Source organism: Zonotrichia albicollis, chromosome 14 (assembly GCF_047830755.1).
Source record: "Zonotrichia albicollis isolate bZonAlb1 chromosome 14, bZonAlb1.hap1, whole genome shotgun sequence".
Classification (NCBI taxonomy): domain Eukaryota; kingdom Metazoa; phylum Chordata; class Aves; order Passeriformes; family Passerellidae; genus Zonotrichia; species Zonotrichia albicollis.
This window is the reverse complement of record NC_133832.1, coordinates 20,706,884-20,724,718: the sequence shown is the minus strand read 5'-3', so window position 1 is coordinate 20,724,718 and position 17,835 is coordinate 20,706,884. Positions and strand designations below refer to the sequence as shown.

The 17,835-nt window shown below is 45.8% G+C and overlaps 1 protein-coding gene across 5 annotated transcripts in view; it reads right to left on the bottom strand.

Annotated features, from left to right (window-relative positions):
* Positions 1 to 16,954, bottom strand: part of ARHGEF6 (Rac/Cdc42 guanine nucleotide exchange factor 6) — a 38,849-nt gene extending 21,895 nt beyond the window's left edge. The window contains exons 1-5 of one of the 5 annotated variants that reach the window (XM_014273266.3): positions 16,717 to 16,954; positions 15,628 to 15,711; positions 7,824 to 7,908; positions 3,015 to 3,142; positions 2,404 to 2,605 (exon numbers count right to left, since the gene is read on the bottom strand). In XM_014273266.3, the coding sequence (XP_014128741.3) occupies positions 2,404 to 2,605; positions 3,015 to 3,142; positions 7,824 to 7,908; positions 15,628 to 15,711; positions 16,717 to 16,881 (664 nt within the window). In that variant the 5' untranslated portion in view covers positions 16,882 to 16,954. Of the gene's footprint in view, positions 1 to 2,403; positions 2,606 to 2,996; positions 3,143 to 7,823; positions 7,909 to 10,822; positions 10,955 to 15,627; positions 15,712 to 16,716 lie in introns of those variants that run through there. The other 4 variants (XM_014273264.3, XM_014273267.3, XM_014273265.3 and 1 more) reach the window with 4 other exon arrangements.
* Between the last annotated feature and the right edge of the window lie 881 nt (positions 16,955 to 17,835).

Here is a 17,835-nt window from a genome sequence, read left to right as displayed (position 1 = left end):
AAAACTTTAATTGCAGGGTTTGTTTCCCCATTTCAAAAAAAACTAGATTAAAACCAGTGGCATGCACGACACTGACAGTGGCCAAGCGAGTCACACCAGAAGCTTTGTGCAGCCTCTGCCCAACCAACATCCAGGTTTGCTCCAAAATCCCTGGCAGCAGCCCAGTATCTGTCAATGTTTGGAACTATAGTGTTGCTTCACCTGGCCCACTAAATTTGGTTTTAAAATTGGACTTCAGTCAGAAATGACAGATACTATCTTTTTTAGCAGGTGATTCACAAGGCATTTGAAGCCAACCCCAATCAATATGCTGACCTCCTATCCCCACAGCCACTTGTGATGCAAAATCCTTCTCTGAATGAAGGTTGATTTAAATGAAAAGCTCACAAAACCCTGGAAATCAATTCTCATTCTGCATTTGATAAATCCCTGTGGATGCCTCCAGCTCTTTACATATGCACACACACACACACATGGACAAATCCCTGCTCCAATTTTCCTTCCCTAGAGAAGCCCCTTCCCTTCCAGCAGCACGGCCTTCCCAGCAACACCATGCTCCCTGTGGACGGGGACAGGCAGGCAGGACAGGCTGCCCCAGCCCTGGCCACGCTGCACACACTGAAATGTGCCACGTGCCACAGCCAGGCTCTCCTGGCTCCCTGAGATTGCTCACACAAGGCAATTACCTGCACACTGACAGCAGGGCAGAAACTTGAAATTGATAAATTTATTCTCTTTATGTACTGTCTAAATATCACCCTTGTTGTGCTTCCTGTCACTTCCAGCTAAAGGCTCAGAAGAGCTCAGCTCCACAGTTATTTCACAGAATCACAGAGTATTTCTACCGAAAAGGCACACCTAGGACACAGCAGAGGTATGGACACTGCTGAAAAACAAGTAACTCCATTCAGAGCGTGTCTGGTCTTACACTGTGGAGGTGGGAAAAGCAGCTCCCTGCCAGCTGCAACTCCAGCAGCACTCCTGGGGCAGGGAGGGATAATGACGGTCCCTCACTCCTCACCTGCAATACACACACATCTCCTGAGCATGCACACACCAGGGCAATGACCCTCCTGTCACATCAAATGGTGCTGAGAGAGGATCTGGAGGGAAAAGCTCTGCAGACAGAAAAATCTCATGGGCTCTTCCATCACGATCTATGGGAGACTGGCCCTTAACTTCAGTGAGGTATTGTCACATCATGCAGCTCCCACATCTGATTTTCCCTTCAGGACTCAAGTTTGCTCTCCTTTGTTTAAAACATCTCTTTTCTACCTTCACTGAGTTAATTAGCGATTCCTGAGTTGTGCCAGACAAGCCTTCAATCCCTGCTACAACTTCCTGCTCCAGCTCAGACATCATTTCCCAGAGGGAGATGAGATGATTTTTTTCATTTAGAATAAAATAAAAACTGACCTAATTCTGAGCACTATATTGTGAATTTTTTTCTCCTCCTTTGCTTCATTTTTGCAAGAGTAGAAGAAAGGATGTCTAACAGGGGCTGCACATGTTGCAGCTACTTTGCAGACCCCTGCTGGCATCTCAGCGTTTGAGGCTAGAGCCAATCCTGAGCCACAGAACCAGCATCAAGAACACAACTGGTCTCTGTCTATGGTAAGTGCTCAAAGTGCACTAAGGAGTTAAGTTGCATTTTGCAAAAAAAGGGTTTAATTTCACAGAAAGGCCTGGACAGGGGTGAGCTGTCTGAATGGATGTGTAATGCCGCAGGGCAGTTGGGCAGGGGCTTCACATCCTCACCACCCTACGTCTGGGTACAAACACATCACAGAAAATGTTCAGGACACTCAAGACAAAGCTCAGTAAAGGCAGATGTCATCAGGCAGATCATCCCCTCTCTCTTCCTCTCTCAACATTGCAGCAGAAACATCTGGGGAAAAATGTACTCTGTGAAATCAACCATCACTATTGGACCAAAACATTGACAACGCCCTGTGGCCATGCAGTTTTTGTCAGATTCCACATCGTGATGGTGAGCATCCATCCCACTGACGCCTGAAAAGCCAGGATCAAGCACAAATACATTGCCTGACCAAGGTCTCTAACAAAAAGCTAGTTCTGATCTCAGACACTGACAGCTCTCCAGGACAAAGGGGACTCACATCCATCTCTGTCCTCATCCTCTGACAATATCCCTGCTTACATGCTGCTGGGGCTTGGGGGAAGCAAGAGAAACGCACAATGTGGTGGGAAGAAGGTGAAGCAGCTCTCAAGCAATTAATCCGAAACACTGCACTTTACCCTTCCGTTCATCCTTCCATTAGCCCAGCTGCCTGAAGTACACAAACGGTCCTTAATAAATAGCAGCAATTTCCCAAAGGCATGAGGGTCCTCACTGCATTATGCCACTGTCATTCAATCAGCCCTTGAAAGCAATTTGCTTACCAGTAGATTTGATTTCTCTGACGTAGTTGCTTGGGAACCAGCCTGTTTTTCCATTCAAGGTGCCTTCCCACCAGCCCCCTTCTTCAACTCGAGTGACATAAATAATGTCTCCTTTGTTAACAGAGAGTTCATCTTCATTGGTCTGCTTAAAATTGAACCTGGCCTTTACCACCAGCTGGTGACTGCCATTCTCAGTCATCTCCTAAGGGAAGAAATGTGGAAAAACATCAGTAAATAGTCAAAAAACCCCAGAAACAACTAGGACAAGCCATTGTTCTTCTCTGTTGTGACAGCTGTTTTCTCAGTATTGCTCTGTATAACAACCAATAATATGTTGCTGCTGTGTAAACACTGCCTTCAGAGGACCACAAGGTCCCTCCCAAGCATTAATTTAGTTTTCCAGTGCAATGGGTGGCAGATAAGAATCACTCTTCTCATGTCACACAGAGAAACACTGCAGTTTGGAGAAGCTGCAGGACTCCCTCCAACTGAGACAGCAAACCCATGATGGAGATCAGGGGAGAACAACCTCTGGTGTTAACCCAGAGGCACCAATCACAACCTCCCCCCAGGGCCACCAAACCCATGATTACACGTTAAATAAAGGGTACCACAGGCTTGGACTGCCTCCGTAACACCCTTGCTGACTGGGAAGCTGTGCTGGTGGAGTCACTCTGGGGGTCTCCAGCCGTGGAGTTAAGAGAGGACAGATGTGAACATGGCCCTTTTGACAGCTGATCTGGGGAAACAAAACAACATCTGAGTGTTACTCAGCTGTCCACCATCCCTCCACATCACAGCAAAGCAAGGAGCCTGTAAAGAGAACAGGAACAGGTCACAACAGTTCAAAGAGCATCTATGAGAGCAAGACAGCAAGTGCATGGCATTTGCAGCATGGCTGCTCTCAGCCAGCAGTGAGGGTGGTTTTCTGGGCTGGGATAACGCTTCCATCATGGAAGAAGTTGAATTGCATCTCAAGGCACTCCTGGGTTGTGCCAGCTTTGCAGCCACACATCCAACTGCTGTATTTCTTTGAAATCCCCCTTAAAACTGTAGAAAAGTAGAAAAGTACTCAGTACTGTGGTTTCCCACTGGGGGTGTTTCTGGGATCAAAGTAAATACTGCTGAAGGTGCGTCAAAGCTTAGCTCTCCAGCAAGTGCTCTTAGGTCACCTCTGCAGCTGCAGTGTGGGCTATCCACACTGAGCAGGGAGGAATGCTGAACAGCTGGTCAACACAATCGCTCCTCTATTTAGAGGAGTCCTTCTGGGTTCATTATCCAGCTGAAAGAGGCTAGGCACTATTTTGATTGCTGTTCATGGACCGTTGCCATCAGTCATGTGAAAGAGGGATTCAAGCCATGCCGAGGAAGGACAGGAGTGTCATCCCCAGGAGATGAACTGCTCACCGAAAGGCTCAGATCATCCCAGCAGCTCCTGGAGCTGCCTCCTTCACACTCAGAGCTCCTTGCTTTGCAAACCAGTCTCTAGGCTTGTTTTTCTCCCCACCTGATGCTGGAGGCAATGCTGCTGCTCTGACACATCTGTTTTTGTAATTAGTGATTTGTTTCTATATTAATACCAAAAAAATTGCCAGAGGGTAAAAAGTTTCCTGGTCCTAACTGTGCAGAGACTGAGTCAGTAGCTGCTCTTGTTGCTAAGAGCAGTTCCAGCTCTGGCAGAATCTGGCATGCTGAACCCCAGAATCCTGCTGGATGCTGCAGAGGTGTAAAAACATGGGATACAAGCCACCCAGTAATTCCCAGTGCTTCACTGCTACTCTACCCCATACCACACTGTGGGACACCACTCAGATCACCTCCTTTGTGTGTTCCATGGTGGTGAAAAGACACAACAGGAGATATCATTTCAGTAAACATGAGGGATTTTTAAGATTAGTCTTGTAGCTTCTCTTCAGATTTTAGGACCTTTCTGCATTCCAGTGTTGCAGGTTTCCACCTGCAGTGGGGACCACACGTCTCCATGGACCTCGAAAGCAGAACAGAGCAGTCTGCAGGAATCCCTGTGCTGGGTGTGCAAGTCCATGGACCACGTTTGGAATTCTGCCTTGAAAACATGGCAAGAGGAGAGGGTGATACAGCCATAAAACGTGTGCAGAAATCAGAAAAGACAAACTGCAAGGCTGCTTTTCCTCCATTCTCCTCCAGTCTGAATGTCAGCATGGAAAACTCATTCTGAAGGGGAAGTTTGGTAGGAGTTACAGGAACTCAGCTGGGCTTTTATTCTCCTCAGAGGATTTTTATTTCAATAGGAAAATATCTCTTCCTTAGACTGGACCTGGAACAACACAAACTGTGAGCTCTTGGGGAAGAGACTTGCTTTGTCTCTCTCCTAACCCTTGCACAGTGGGGACCAGGTCCTTGGCTATGGCTGCCAGAGGCTGCTGCCTTACAAAGCCCAGCCATGCCATACTCACACACCATCTGGTCAGTCCATGCTCCAGAGATGGACAACATCCCTGGTAAACCTTGTGTGCTGTCAGTGAGTCAGTTTTCTCTCTTGTCCTGCTCATTACACAACTGCCTGAAAATTGCATGGTGAATTCCCAGCTTTCTGGGCTGTGGAAATGGCAAAACCCCTCCCCATGTAAAACCCATTTGGCCAACAGAGTGTGTTTTTCTCTCTGAAGCATCCTGATATTTGAGTAGAGTGGTTTTGGCTGCTCTTAGTGACTCACAGGCCAGGGGTGTGGCTGGCTGCCAGTGTGAGATATTCTTCCCTTGATTCCTTCTGAAAGGAAGGGCATAAATCCTGAGTCCAGACTTCACTTATTCAAGTCATCAGCCACAGTCCCACGGAAATTACTCCATTACTGTGGATTTTATGACTCTCCCTGCCCCTCCCAATCTTCCAAAGCTTTTATAAATATCTGCAGCAACCTAGAAACAAATGTAAAACTGCCTTTGACAGTTTGGCAGGAAAGTGTATAATTTATATCGCATCATGACAGTGTCCTATTTTATGCCTGGTCCAGCACGGAACACTGCTGCCATATGTTGCTTAAACTATGGTTAAAATAGCTGGGTTTTCTGCTCACATTCCTACACTATTTTTGGCAGATGAGCCTTGTCTGATCCAGCACAGCTGGTTTTCCTCCTCTGCCCTCTCTTGCAGACAAAAAGCATCATGATGCTTTTTTGATGCTTATCTGTATTGCTGTGTTTTGATGGACAGCTGCTGAACTACAAGTATATCCACTACAAAATGATGCCTCAAGTTATTTATACAGAAAGATCCACGAAGACAAAGGAAGACACAAGGACTGGACTTCAAATGGATCCTCAGAAATACATTCCCACAACCTTTCCTCAGCTGACACCTACTTCCCTCTGCCTCCACGCAGGGTGCTGGGATGCAGCAGTGCAGCGGGTGCTGGGATGTGCAGGCAGGTCAGAGCCTTGGTGACAGCATCAGCTGCAGTAGCTGCTACCAGGCTTACCCAGATGCTCTGCTCAGCCTGCGGCCTCTGGCAAAACAGACAAACTGGACCACCTGCAGGGGCAGTTTGTAGGACACAGGCTCCTCGGGAATTTGACTAAGCAACCAAAAAGTAAATGTTTGAGACATATATTTATTTTACCCTGTACTTTTCCCAAGGGTGCTCTCTGCCTGAGCAGCTAATTATATCGCAGGCATTGCACTTTTTACCATTTTAATGCAGAAAGCATATGTTCAAACAGATGTTTGCCATGGAATCAAGAGGATCCCTGCTTCTCTACGGCCCCGCCAGTAAAATATGACAGGAACTATTTCCCAGCAAAGCCCTGTCCCGGGCTGAGCTGGCACATGAGTGGCTGGAAGTATGGAGCTTGGGCCATAAATAAAGGGACAGATGTGAAAATGGCACTGCAGCCTTGCCACCCTGCCAGCACACACCCCATCACACCCCTCCAGTGCAGCAACAGGCAAGGACAGAGGCAAGAGAGTTTCTCTCTCCTTTTGCTTTCAGATTAATGAAGCAAATATCAATCATAACAGCAGCATTTGCAGAGGCTGCTCCCAGTCATTTTACCTACCCATAACCTACATTTTATATCCCCCATCACACTGAACTGCAAGAGCTTCTACACAGGGTCAGTGGGCGCTGTTGGTAACTGAGGAGGTGCTGAGGCTGCCTGAGGCCACGTTCCCATTCCCAAACTTCTACAGAGTGAGCTGCCACCAGAGCTGAGTCCTGGCTGCAGAACAGCATCCTCAGAACCTGAATTTCTTCAGAGCAGCATTGTACACACAGACACACGCACACATATGTAAGTACAAATCATAGGGGGTGGGAGGAGGTTAACAAATATATACTATTATTATTATACATTATATATTATTATTAGACATATATGATTATATATGTCAATGTATGATATATGCACAATAAACAACACACCAGTTTATATAATATATAGGCATAATGCAGTAAGCTAAAAGAAAAGCCTTCCCATGAGAGAAAGGAATGAGTTTTCATTTTGAAATTTCCTCCTTTACACCATCTCAAATGTAACCCACAAGCGGGAAATGGAACTCTTCTCCCGGTGCTGGACTTTGGTGGGTGTGCAGGAGTCTGTCTAACATACCTCTATGACAAGAAGCTGTGAACTCCTCCCAGCACCAGGCAGACCTGTGCCTCCTCATCTCAGAAAAGAGACTCTGATCCCCTCATCCCTCCCCAGAGCACCACAGTGCCATTACCCCCATCCCCGCTGAACTTCTCCTTTCACAGACTATGCTACTGAATATCATTTTAAAGCAATCTGTAGGGAACAGCTACATGTCTGGGAAGGAATCAGGGTAAGGTGATTTGTTTTGCTTCAGCAGCCTACTCCTGCTCCCAGGGATACAGGACAAGCCATCAGCTTGCTTCTCAGATCCAGGAGCCTACTCCACGGAGCCAGGGAGAGGAGAGAGAGAAAAGCATCAATACAATCGACTGAGCAGCTAGCAACAACATTTAATTTGACATTCAGGAAAGGTATTATGCAGATGAAGCTGTTTTCTCTTCAGCTTTAAAACACAACTCTTTTAAAATATGATGTTTGCATTAAAACACAACTCTTTTAAAATATGATGTTTGCATTTTGGGAGGTGCATGCTCATTTACATTGAGGATCACTTATGCTGACCTACTTTGAGGCCCCTTAATTCTTAATGCTCAAAACTGAGCAGAGGTCCCTCAGTGTAAAGTGATAATTGAGGTCTGCAGAGTTCATACAACAACTCTGAAACATCACATTTTAACCCAGAGTTGGCAGAAGCCTGAAATGTCAATCCCGCCATCAGTGCTAGCAGCACAATTTGACAAACCTCCAGAAATCACCATAAAGTAGGAATTAACAAAAATTAAAAACCAGCCCTTCATACACACAAGAAATAGTTTGAAAGGACAACAGAAGAACCCCTTTTTTCTTACCTTCAGTAGCCTTATTTACAGCTGTTAATGTGCTCAGGACCTTGGAGAACTGATCTCCAGTGTATAAATCATGTGGATCAAACACCTGTGAAAGATGAACTCAGTCAGTCGAGCCCAAAACATCTCACAGTGGGTGCTGGAGCCGCCCATGGTGCTGGAGGGTGACAGTGGTGATTGGGCAGCCCCCGTGTCTCTGCAGGGAAAGGGTGATCATTCAGGGCTGACAAGTTCCATTTCCTTTACAGCCAGAGAATTCCTGGGGCACCACTGGCAGGCAGCATGGGAATAGCAGGGGAGCCCAGAAGCATTTGCAGCATAAGGCTCGGAACAGGGAAGGAATCAGTGCTGTCTGCAGAGCAGAGACTGCTCTGAAAATCACCAAGAAGGTTATTGCTGGCCTTGAGGGAAAAAAAGATTTTGTTCCTATTTTTGTTACCGAGAGCCGAAGAGATTGAGGCTGTACGTACAGATCTATGTATAAACACACACATTTTCCACAGCAGAAATTAACACACATGGAATTTTCTGCTATTGCAATATATAGTTTATTTACACTTTTTTACAGGAAGACAAAACCAGTTATCTTATATTAAAAAAATTCACCCTAAAGAATTTGGTGCTGCTAATCCTCAATGGTGAAACAGAAATACATGGTTAGCAAGGGCTTATTTTCCATGACTAAAAACCTGAACCTTGTACTCTTCAGAAATCACCACCAGAACAGTGAAGGCAGTTTGAGTTTCCAAAACACTTCAACCCCCTCAAACACCTGAAAAACACTCTCAACTTCATACAGACTGTACAAATCTTACCATTAATGAAGCAAAGATAAGAGTTACAAAAAGTCCCTCTTGGTACCACCATGGCACCATCTGCTAATCCCCAAATACATGATTTCTTGCAGATCGAGACCACAGATACACAAATCCAATGAACAGGAAAGATTATTTTAACGCTCTCCTGGCAGACACTATCTAATTACAAACACTTCCAACACACTAATGAGTGTATCTTGCTTAATAAGGACACAAGTCTGAATTACCTTTAGGCTAGGACTGCCCTTTAAAACAGCCCTTTCTTGCATTCCACACAGAGCTCCTTGAGTACGCTTGGCATATTTCAAATAGGAAGGGGACTGTCCTCTCTCACAGCCCTGGATGCTTGTGGCATCTCCTCCTCTTAAACAGACACACCAGAGCAGCACCAAAGTCCAACACGGACAGTATGAAGGCTGCTCTTTATTAGGAATATGTTTGCAGACTGACTCAGCTACTCAATAATAGAAGACATGTTCTACCCTAAAGAAATTTAATCCATGGTTAGCATAGGGACAGTTTGCTGTCATTACAAATATTTAATCCTGTAGCTCCACAGCTCCGATCGCATTTATTGCTCTGCACATTCCAGGGACATACCCACCTACCTTGGGCTGTTTCTGAGCTGATCTATCACCTGCACTCACTCGGGTTTGCTCCTTTGGACCATGCAAGTCCCATGCCCTCTGCCAGCTGCAGCACGGAGCCAGTTTTCCTGCCCTGCAGTCACAGGCAGCACCATGCAAGCACAGCCTTCAGCCCTAAGCAGCGACGCTCCCATCTCCGTGGAAAGGGAGACGGTAACAGAGAGCCCAGCGCGCGCTGACCCCGTTGGCAGCTGCTGCAGAATGGGACAAGAGGAAAGTCAGCAGCCAGGCTGGGTTGTTTGCATGCATCTCTCTGGTGTGTCATTTTTTCATCCGTATCCTTTTTCTTCCACTTAAGTAATTCCAGAAAAATTAAGTCCTGCCTTGAATTAACACTTTTTTTTTCCCTAAGGAGCAAAATAGAAAAAATACATCCCAAATCCTTCAATGCAGAGAATAATGCTGTAAGCTCAGAGTCATCAGACTGACAAAGTCCAGATCAAAGTGGTAGGAAGAAAGATATGCAAAAAATTCTAGTCCAAAAGCAAGTAATAACATCTAGAACTTCTTCATGAGGAAATTTTCTGGAACAGCTACTGTGGAACAGTGGCTATGTGGGGTCAGCTACTGTAATGTAAATAAATATACTCTGTAGCTTGTTCCAGAATAAATTCCTCATACAAAAAAAGCCCTCATTTATGAACTAAAATTTACTTTTTCCAGCACAATTCATTGATAATTCCATTCATAGCTAAAAGACAAGCTGCAGCTAGAAGATAAATAGAGGCAGAAAAGGCTTTTTCACTTCTAACACATGGAAGATCAGGTGGATGTCACTAAAACCCCATTTAAATCTACACCTGTCATCTGAGGATCTCCATTAAAACGCTATTCTGACTTCAGAATCACAGGCTGCAGCTCTCCTCGGTAAAACACTCTGGCTGTTTCCGTCAAGCATCGCACCGGGCAAGAGCAGCTCTGCACTGCCGCACCGCCAGCCTCCGCCACAGGCAGCGAGGGGATGAGCAGGAGCCGGCGCTTCGCGACCGGAGCACCCGGCTCTTCGGGAAGGACGAGAACAGGAGACCAAACCCGGGCGCGGCTAGCAAGTTATCAGCCCCCAAAATCCCAGTCCCGCGACGGGAAGCACAGAAAAGTTAGGGAAAGCCGGGCTGCGTTTCAAGCCCGAGCTGTCCACAGTTGGACAGCCCCCAGCTGGGTGCCAAGCCCGAAGCCCGGCGCGGCCGCGACCCCTCCAAACCCGAGGCCAGGGGCGAGAGCCGCCTGTCCCCCAGCGATGCGGCGCTTCGGGCGCTCGCTGCCCCGGCTGCTCCCGCCGGACCCGCCTCTGCCTCCAGCGGGAGCGGCGGCGCGGCCGCAGCTCCGCCAGCACCGGCGAGACAGACCGGGCGGGCGGCGGGAGCTCGGCCGCCCCCGCGGAGCACAAGCGCCGCTCCGTCTCCGGGGGCTCTGCTCGGGCGCCGCGGTGCCCTCACCCCCTTCGGCGGGGACACCCGCGGGAGCTGGCGGAGACAGCCCTGCTGAGCGGCTGGGACACGCGCGGGGACCCCGGGCCACGGAGGCGCTCGGTACTCACGGCGGCGGGCGGGCGGGCGCGCAGCCCCGGGGCATGGCGGCAGCGCGAGCGGTGCTGCGGAGCGGCCGCTGCGGCTCTGACCCGGAGCCGGATCGCGGCGCGGAGAAGGGAAGAGAAGGGAAGGGGAAGTGACAGGCGGCGCCGCCGCCCCGCTCCGCCCCGCCGCTCGCTGCGGGACGCGGCGCGGCCGTGCGGCCGCAGCTCCCTCCGCCGGCCGCGGGCCGGAGGCACCGGGAAACACCCGGAGGAGCACGAACGGGATAGCAAAGCGCAAAGAGATGGGAAAGGGAAGAAGAGAAAGGCCGGAGGTGGGGGGGAGGGAGGAGGAAAGAAAGGGAAAGGGGAGGAGGAAAAGTAAATCAGGGAGGGGAAGGGGAAAGGGAGGAGGGAAAGGGAAAAAGTGAATTAGGGGAAAGGGACAGGGAAAGGAAAGGGAAGGGGAAAGGAAAAAATTGAAAGGACAGGAAAGGATAGAACAGAAAAGGAACACCCACACTATTGGAACAGTAATTGCAGCAGGTTTGCACCACTGTGAAGAGAAACACTGCAAGAGGGCCCATAGATGGGGCACAGTTCAGTTGAGGCAGTGAGACTGCCTGCATGCTCTACTGGCTCTGCCCATCTGTTTGGAGAACATTCTCCTACAGGGAACAAGAAAATCCTCAGATACTTCAGCACACCAGCAGGCCTGCAGTGTGGACGGGGATGCAGCGCTGCACTGATATCCAGGGTGAAGCCCAGCTGTCCCAGCCCCATGCAGGGACATGCCACACACCTGGAGCCAGGGGTCTCTGGTACACTGGGTCACTCTAACTGCAGACGGACCTATTCTCCAGTGCTTGTGCTGGTTGGTGCTGGGCAGGAGCTCTTCTGAGCTCTTGTTATTTCCTAGCTGGATAGCATTTCCTGATGTTATCCAGCTAGGAGAGGTAATGTCACTTTGGAGTGAAGCCAAAGCAGAGCAGGTTTTGGGAGTGCATGGCTGGGGAGCTAAAAGGGTGATGATCTCTCACCTGCTCTCCCACACCTTCAATCCAGGTAGTTTGTCGGAGGTTGCAGGCACCTCCAATAGCACAAATAACCTCTGTGCTGCCCGTGATGGTAATTGTCCTCTGCATATTCTACGATTGTTCTGGACAGCCAGGTTAATCCAGCTATTGATTTATCTTGCATATACTGTTCTTAGTTCACAAAATACAGACCTTGTCAGAAGTTTTGTAGTTAATAACAATAAAATGCGGCTACTGAATAAAGGTCTTCTTCTTCTTCACTAGCAAATGGTGCTTAGCTATTGATCTACTGTTGTTATATGCACACTGGTGTCAACAGCAAAATCAGAGTTCCCATTTTTGTCCTCAAAAACAAGGTAGGCCAGGAGCCTTCCATGATTTTCCTCTATAGTCATGATCTCTTCCCTGTCTTTTCTACACTAGACTGCACCTCGCCATCAGGACAAAACTCTTTGTTGTCCACTTTCCAGCTCAACCCACCAGCATCCAGCTGGTGTTACCTTAGCAGCGCTCACTCACTGGACCAGCTCTTGAGTCAGAAACACAGCTCAGATGCTGAAGCCACAGTGTGAATGAAGCACATTTAGGATTTCTGCACTGTTCCTCCGTCCAAACCATGAAAGAATCCTCTAAGGACACCTAAGCTCCAGTGAAGTGTCCATGTTTTTTGACTAGTCCTTTGCCTCAGCAGAGCTGGGCTGACTGATATTCTTATAACCTGGATCAAATTCTAGCACTGAAAAGCTGCTGGAAAGTTTAGGACACAGTCTCATTATTTCACCTCATTAAAACTCTTGCCTGGTTAGAAGCATGGGGTGATTCCCCCACTTGCCATCTCTTTTAGGACTAACATACATGAAAGAGCAAAAGATTTCAGGCTTCAGTCCTGGGCTGAAGCTAAGGAACAGTTTTGTTATTTATACTCTGCCATGAGGTGGATTCTTCCAGCTCACACCTCCAGCCTGCAGAATGGCTTCATCTTAATGGAGCCAGCTCATAGCAGGAAGGTCAGTGTCCTTCTACCCCTATGTCCAAAGGTTTCACTGCACCTGTAAACAAGAGAAGTTGCTGTTTGCCTCACTGTGCCTTTCTTCCACTTCCTGACTTACCAGGACAACAAAGGGTAGGAGGAAAGTGCGTATGTGTAGTTCTGAAAGAGTAACCTCTATGCATTCCCTCCTGCTGGGAAAGACTGGCAAGAAGTGTCTGTTCAGTGGGAGGTGGGACTTGAGTTTCCACCAAAAGCTGCTGGAAACCCTGCCTTCCACACTGACCACTTTCCTGCATGCTGGCAATGTCCAGTGAAGTGGTGTATTACATGGCAGCTGCACAAACACCCATGACAAAAGCAAATGGAAGGCAGAGTACAATGAAGCCAAGGGATGCCACGATGGCATGCTAATGTCATGTTTAAGATTCCCCAGGGTGAGGCCCTTTTGTACAAGTCAGCATCCAGAAAAGAAGTTGTGAATTCTCATTTTCCTCAAAATACCCTCTTTTGTTCACATCTGCAACAGGAACAGAATATTTGACCTTAACATACCCTTGTCGGTCTCAAGACAGAGGTGGCTCAGGTCCAGCTCTAGGGTACATCACATCTAAGAAGCAAGAGTTCACTGTGGCATTTGGGGAAGGGCAGAATTTGAGAGAACCACTCTCTGGGGTTTGATTTTCATATCCATGGTCTGGGTAAGTAGCAGGATGGCTCTCACAGAATTAAAATGTACTAAGCCCAGACCTTTCGTGATGTTACTCTTTCCTCAGGGTATGTTGCTGAGGCAGAACAGAACCCTATTCTGTGCTCATCTTCCTTTTACCTAATACCTGATCACTGCAACTTAAATGCTGATAGATCTTAGAAGCAGAAGGTTCTCTGCCTGTTCTGATGCTCCAGACACGCTTCCAGAGTAAATGAGACAGAGTAAACCCCTTCCTAAAGGGCAATGGCCCTTTCCAAGGCAAACTGGGGGTCAGGCTTGAGGGAGGATCACTGGTAGGAATGTTGCTTAGAGTCTCCTTGTCAAGATGTTCCAAACAGAGCGGCTTTTAGAAAGAACAGATGGCAGAGGCTTTGCCTGAGAGGACTCAGAAAAGCTGGCAACATGGGAAAAGAGACGGAAGGAAGCATAAGCACTCCGCCTGTGCCATGTCTTGCCCACCATCTCAGCTGTCCTACCTTGAGCCTTCTTCTACACGAGGCTACAGAGGAACTAAGAAGAAGTAAAATTCATGTCTTGGTGTTATAAAATGACAATATTTTGGAAAAGAAAAAAAAAAAACCAAGAAGAAATTGTTGTCATTTCACTGCAAAATTTAAACTCGAGCTAGAGAGGCTCAAGTTTTTATCCAGCTTTTGAGGTCTCCTCTCACAGCAAACAAGAGAGACACACATGAGCATAAAGGAAGCTACGGAAGGCTCAGAATATTTCAAAGATGAAGTGGGTTATAAATCAGAAGGAAAAAAAAGCCAGAAATCTTAACTTTATTAAGGCCAAGGAAGAAAAGGCACATGGAGGATCAGAGGAACACCTAGAGATGGACACACCATGTTACCTGTTCTGAGTATCTGAAAATTGTGGAGTGTGACTGCAATATTGCAGAATGAGCTTCAAAGCTTTGAGATGGCATTGCACAACAGACGAGGACTGTTCTCCTGTCCTGCCTTTCAGCTGTTTAAGATTCCCATTTTTAAGAATACCTTCCATCACAACCATTTTATTATTAGTTTACAAATAGAAAACAAAACTCAGAAAAATGGAGGAAATCACATGGTCAGTACCAGAAGACTAGCAACAAGTGATTTCTGATGCAATAGGCCTTCAGGGATTATAAATCTCTCTCTCTATATATATATATAAATGTTCTTAAGACTGTGCTGCTGCAGCAGGCTCCAAGAAATGCATCACTGGGCAACAAAGGACCGGGGAGACAGTTCTGGAATGAGCACATTTTCATGCTGCTTAGCTAAAAAGCTCTAAAGAGTAGAAAGGCCCTTTTCTTGTTTAGACCTTCAAAGGAAAAAATGCAGAAACAGAGCTATTGTGGGTTGGACTTTTCTCACTGTGGTGCATGAATATTCTGTATAATGCCCAAGGATTCTGTCCCTGCTTTCTCATCTTCAGAAAATTTTTTTTCACAATCTTGAGCATATTTCAAACAAGATAGTTACAGGTTTTTGGTTTCTTTTTACTGTAGGAATTTAAGTGTAACACAAAAGTCTTTAGATAGTAACAAATTTGATGGCAAAATTAATTGAATTCTGAAGTGATTCATTTAGACTGATCTTGCAAATATGAGCTATGGTTAAGCATAAGAATCTACAGAGATAGGATCAGGAACAGCCACAAGAAAGGTATCTTTTGACTTCATTAGGTTGTTTTTGGGGTTTTTTTGTGTAAGGAACAATTTAATATGTTTTGCAGAATCTTACACAACAGTTGCAGGGGATGAAAAAATAGTGCAGTATTAAGAATACTTCACCTTCCCATTAAAGCAGGGCTAAAATGTGCAATTCCTTCTAATAATGAAAAAAAAAATTATGAACAGGTCTAGGTTAAGTCTTTTTAGACAGATCTGTTATTGCTACATGCTTTGTCTCAAAAGATGAGAATCTGTCAAGCTCACAGTTAATACACTGTTTCCAAATTACCCAGACTGAATATTGAATCATCCATGCTCTGATTTGTGTTATTAATACAAAAGATACCAACTTTTTCCCTCTGATATCTGGCTTCCTTTGAGAATGCTGATCAAACTGGCATGTTACAATAAAAGAAAGGATCTAAGTTGACTTACCTCCACTTTCAGAAGTGCGCAGCCTTTCAAGAACTCTTGAATATTACTGATGCAATCAGCTTCATTTTTAGGCTCCAGGCAAAACTAAAGAAAGAAAATCCACTGATCTCATTGCATTGCCTGTACTGAGAAGGCCTGCATGAATATTGACATGTGCCTTTTATACTGAATTAGGGAAGCTTCTTCAGGGGGCGGGTGGGGGTGGCAGGCAAGCTGTTGAAGCAGGAAGAAAGCCACTGGAGGAAGTGATGCACACACAGAAACTGTCGGCATCTTGTTTTGAATGCCAGCATATGACAGTGCCCTAACTGACAGTGGGAAATTGATGACCTTTAACAACATGCTGCCCCAAACCACCACAAGAAAAAGATAAGGAGCTAGCAAAACTGATTTCTGCATAATGAAAGGCTCCTTTTTTATGGGGTGGAGAACCCGTTGTGTAGTTGCTTTTTTAAAAGCTTCGCTTCTGTGTTGCCAGTTCCTATCTCTCATTGGACTCCTTCCCTTTTTTTTTCTCCTTCAGATTCTTACACACTTCTGGACTGTGAATACATGCCTTGTCAAACTGTAACAGGAGGCATTCACATGGTTTCAGTACCAATGGATTTGCTGGTCTTGGGACAGACCAAATGGCACAAATGCAAGGGTTATTTGCTTATTCCTGTTCCAATCTGCTTCTCCAGTGCATTTACTGACTAACAAAGCATTTTGCAGTAAGAGTTTTGAAAGACTGACTATATTTACAGTTGTAGTTAATTATATTGATGTAAATACTGACACACTGCAAATCCTTCTATTAAAAATCAAGCTATTCTGATCTCTGGTAGGCCAAGTATTTCCTGCCACTGACTGAACATGGGTAAGTGAATTAACAGCAACCTTGCAGGGTTTTTTTCTGGATGTAGAAACAAAATCAAGGAACCAAAGCTACAATCATACTTGGCTCTCAATTAGAAACTTAAATGTAAAACATCTCTCTCTGAAGCTCTGTGCTCCTCTCACCAGAGCAGCTAGGGCTCAGAATGCCCAGGGCAGGGTTTCATTGAGCAGGGCTGTCTCAACACAGCAAAATACATCAGAAAGCATTACCTTTTCTGCAGATCCCGGAAGAAGCCGATTAATGAGTTTGCAAAGCACAGTTCCATCTTTCAGAGAGGTTTTCAGGAACCCCTCTGGATCATCCACTATTTTCTTAGGGGAATTTAAGACTCCTAGTGAAATAAGCCACGTTACAATCTGTTCTTCTGGATTCATGGCGGAGAGCTCTGCCGCCAGAGCTGTTCTCCTGTACAACAGTGTACTGGAACCCACATCCGTGATTACATCTTCCTGCTGCAGCTCAAGTGTGAAACTACCTTTTTTTTTTGGCTTAGTACAGAAACTAAATCTTAGGAACTAAAAGAAGTTACTCTAAGGTACAAAACTGTTGTCAAAATAAAACCGTTTCTAATACTCAGCAGGAAAAACGGAAAACAGATTGTTAACTACATCTCTGCAAAATTATTGAAAATACAAGTATTTTATATCAATAGTTATTACACCAAAATATCTCACATAGGGACTTCCTCCTTGTGGCAGCTAGCACCCTATCACCTAGTAAATTTAGTCTGAACTTAAGGTTATTGCCCAAAGAAATAAATTTCTTAATACTGTTAAGAACAATAAATTTCCAGTGTTAAAACAGAATTTGTAATGGTGATGTTTTGAAGGAATGTAGGACTAAATAGAGATTTTCAACCTTATGTGGCAAACCTAGTTGTTAAAATTGCCTTTTGCAGTAATTTTCTATTGTCTCATTTTTGAAAATAAATTCTGATCATGCACTTTACGCATGAATAATGCCTCTCTTCAACTGCTGTGTAGAAGTCCACATATAATCCAAAACGGTTATTTAGGAGATGAGAATCTCTCAAAACAATTATCTGGATAACTTCAAAAAGGTCAGGAATTTAAGTCATCCAAAGCTGAGAAAAAAATTCCCCACTATTTTACTTGTCTTATTAAGATGTCCCTTTCTAGCACCACTGCAGGATCTACTGAAGGTAGCTTTCCACCCTGCCTGGGCAGTATTAACGATCATTACTTATCACAGCAAGTCAGAAAAATCCAGTCATCTTTATAACTGTCCTTTCAACAGAACAGATGGAAAATGAAGCAGTTCTGTTGATGATGAAGCTGGAACACCATGGCATGAAAAATCCAAGAACA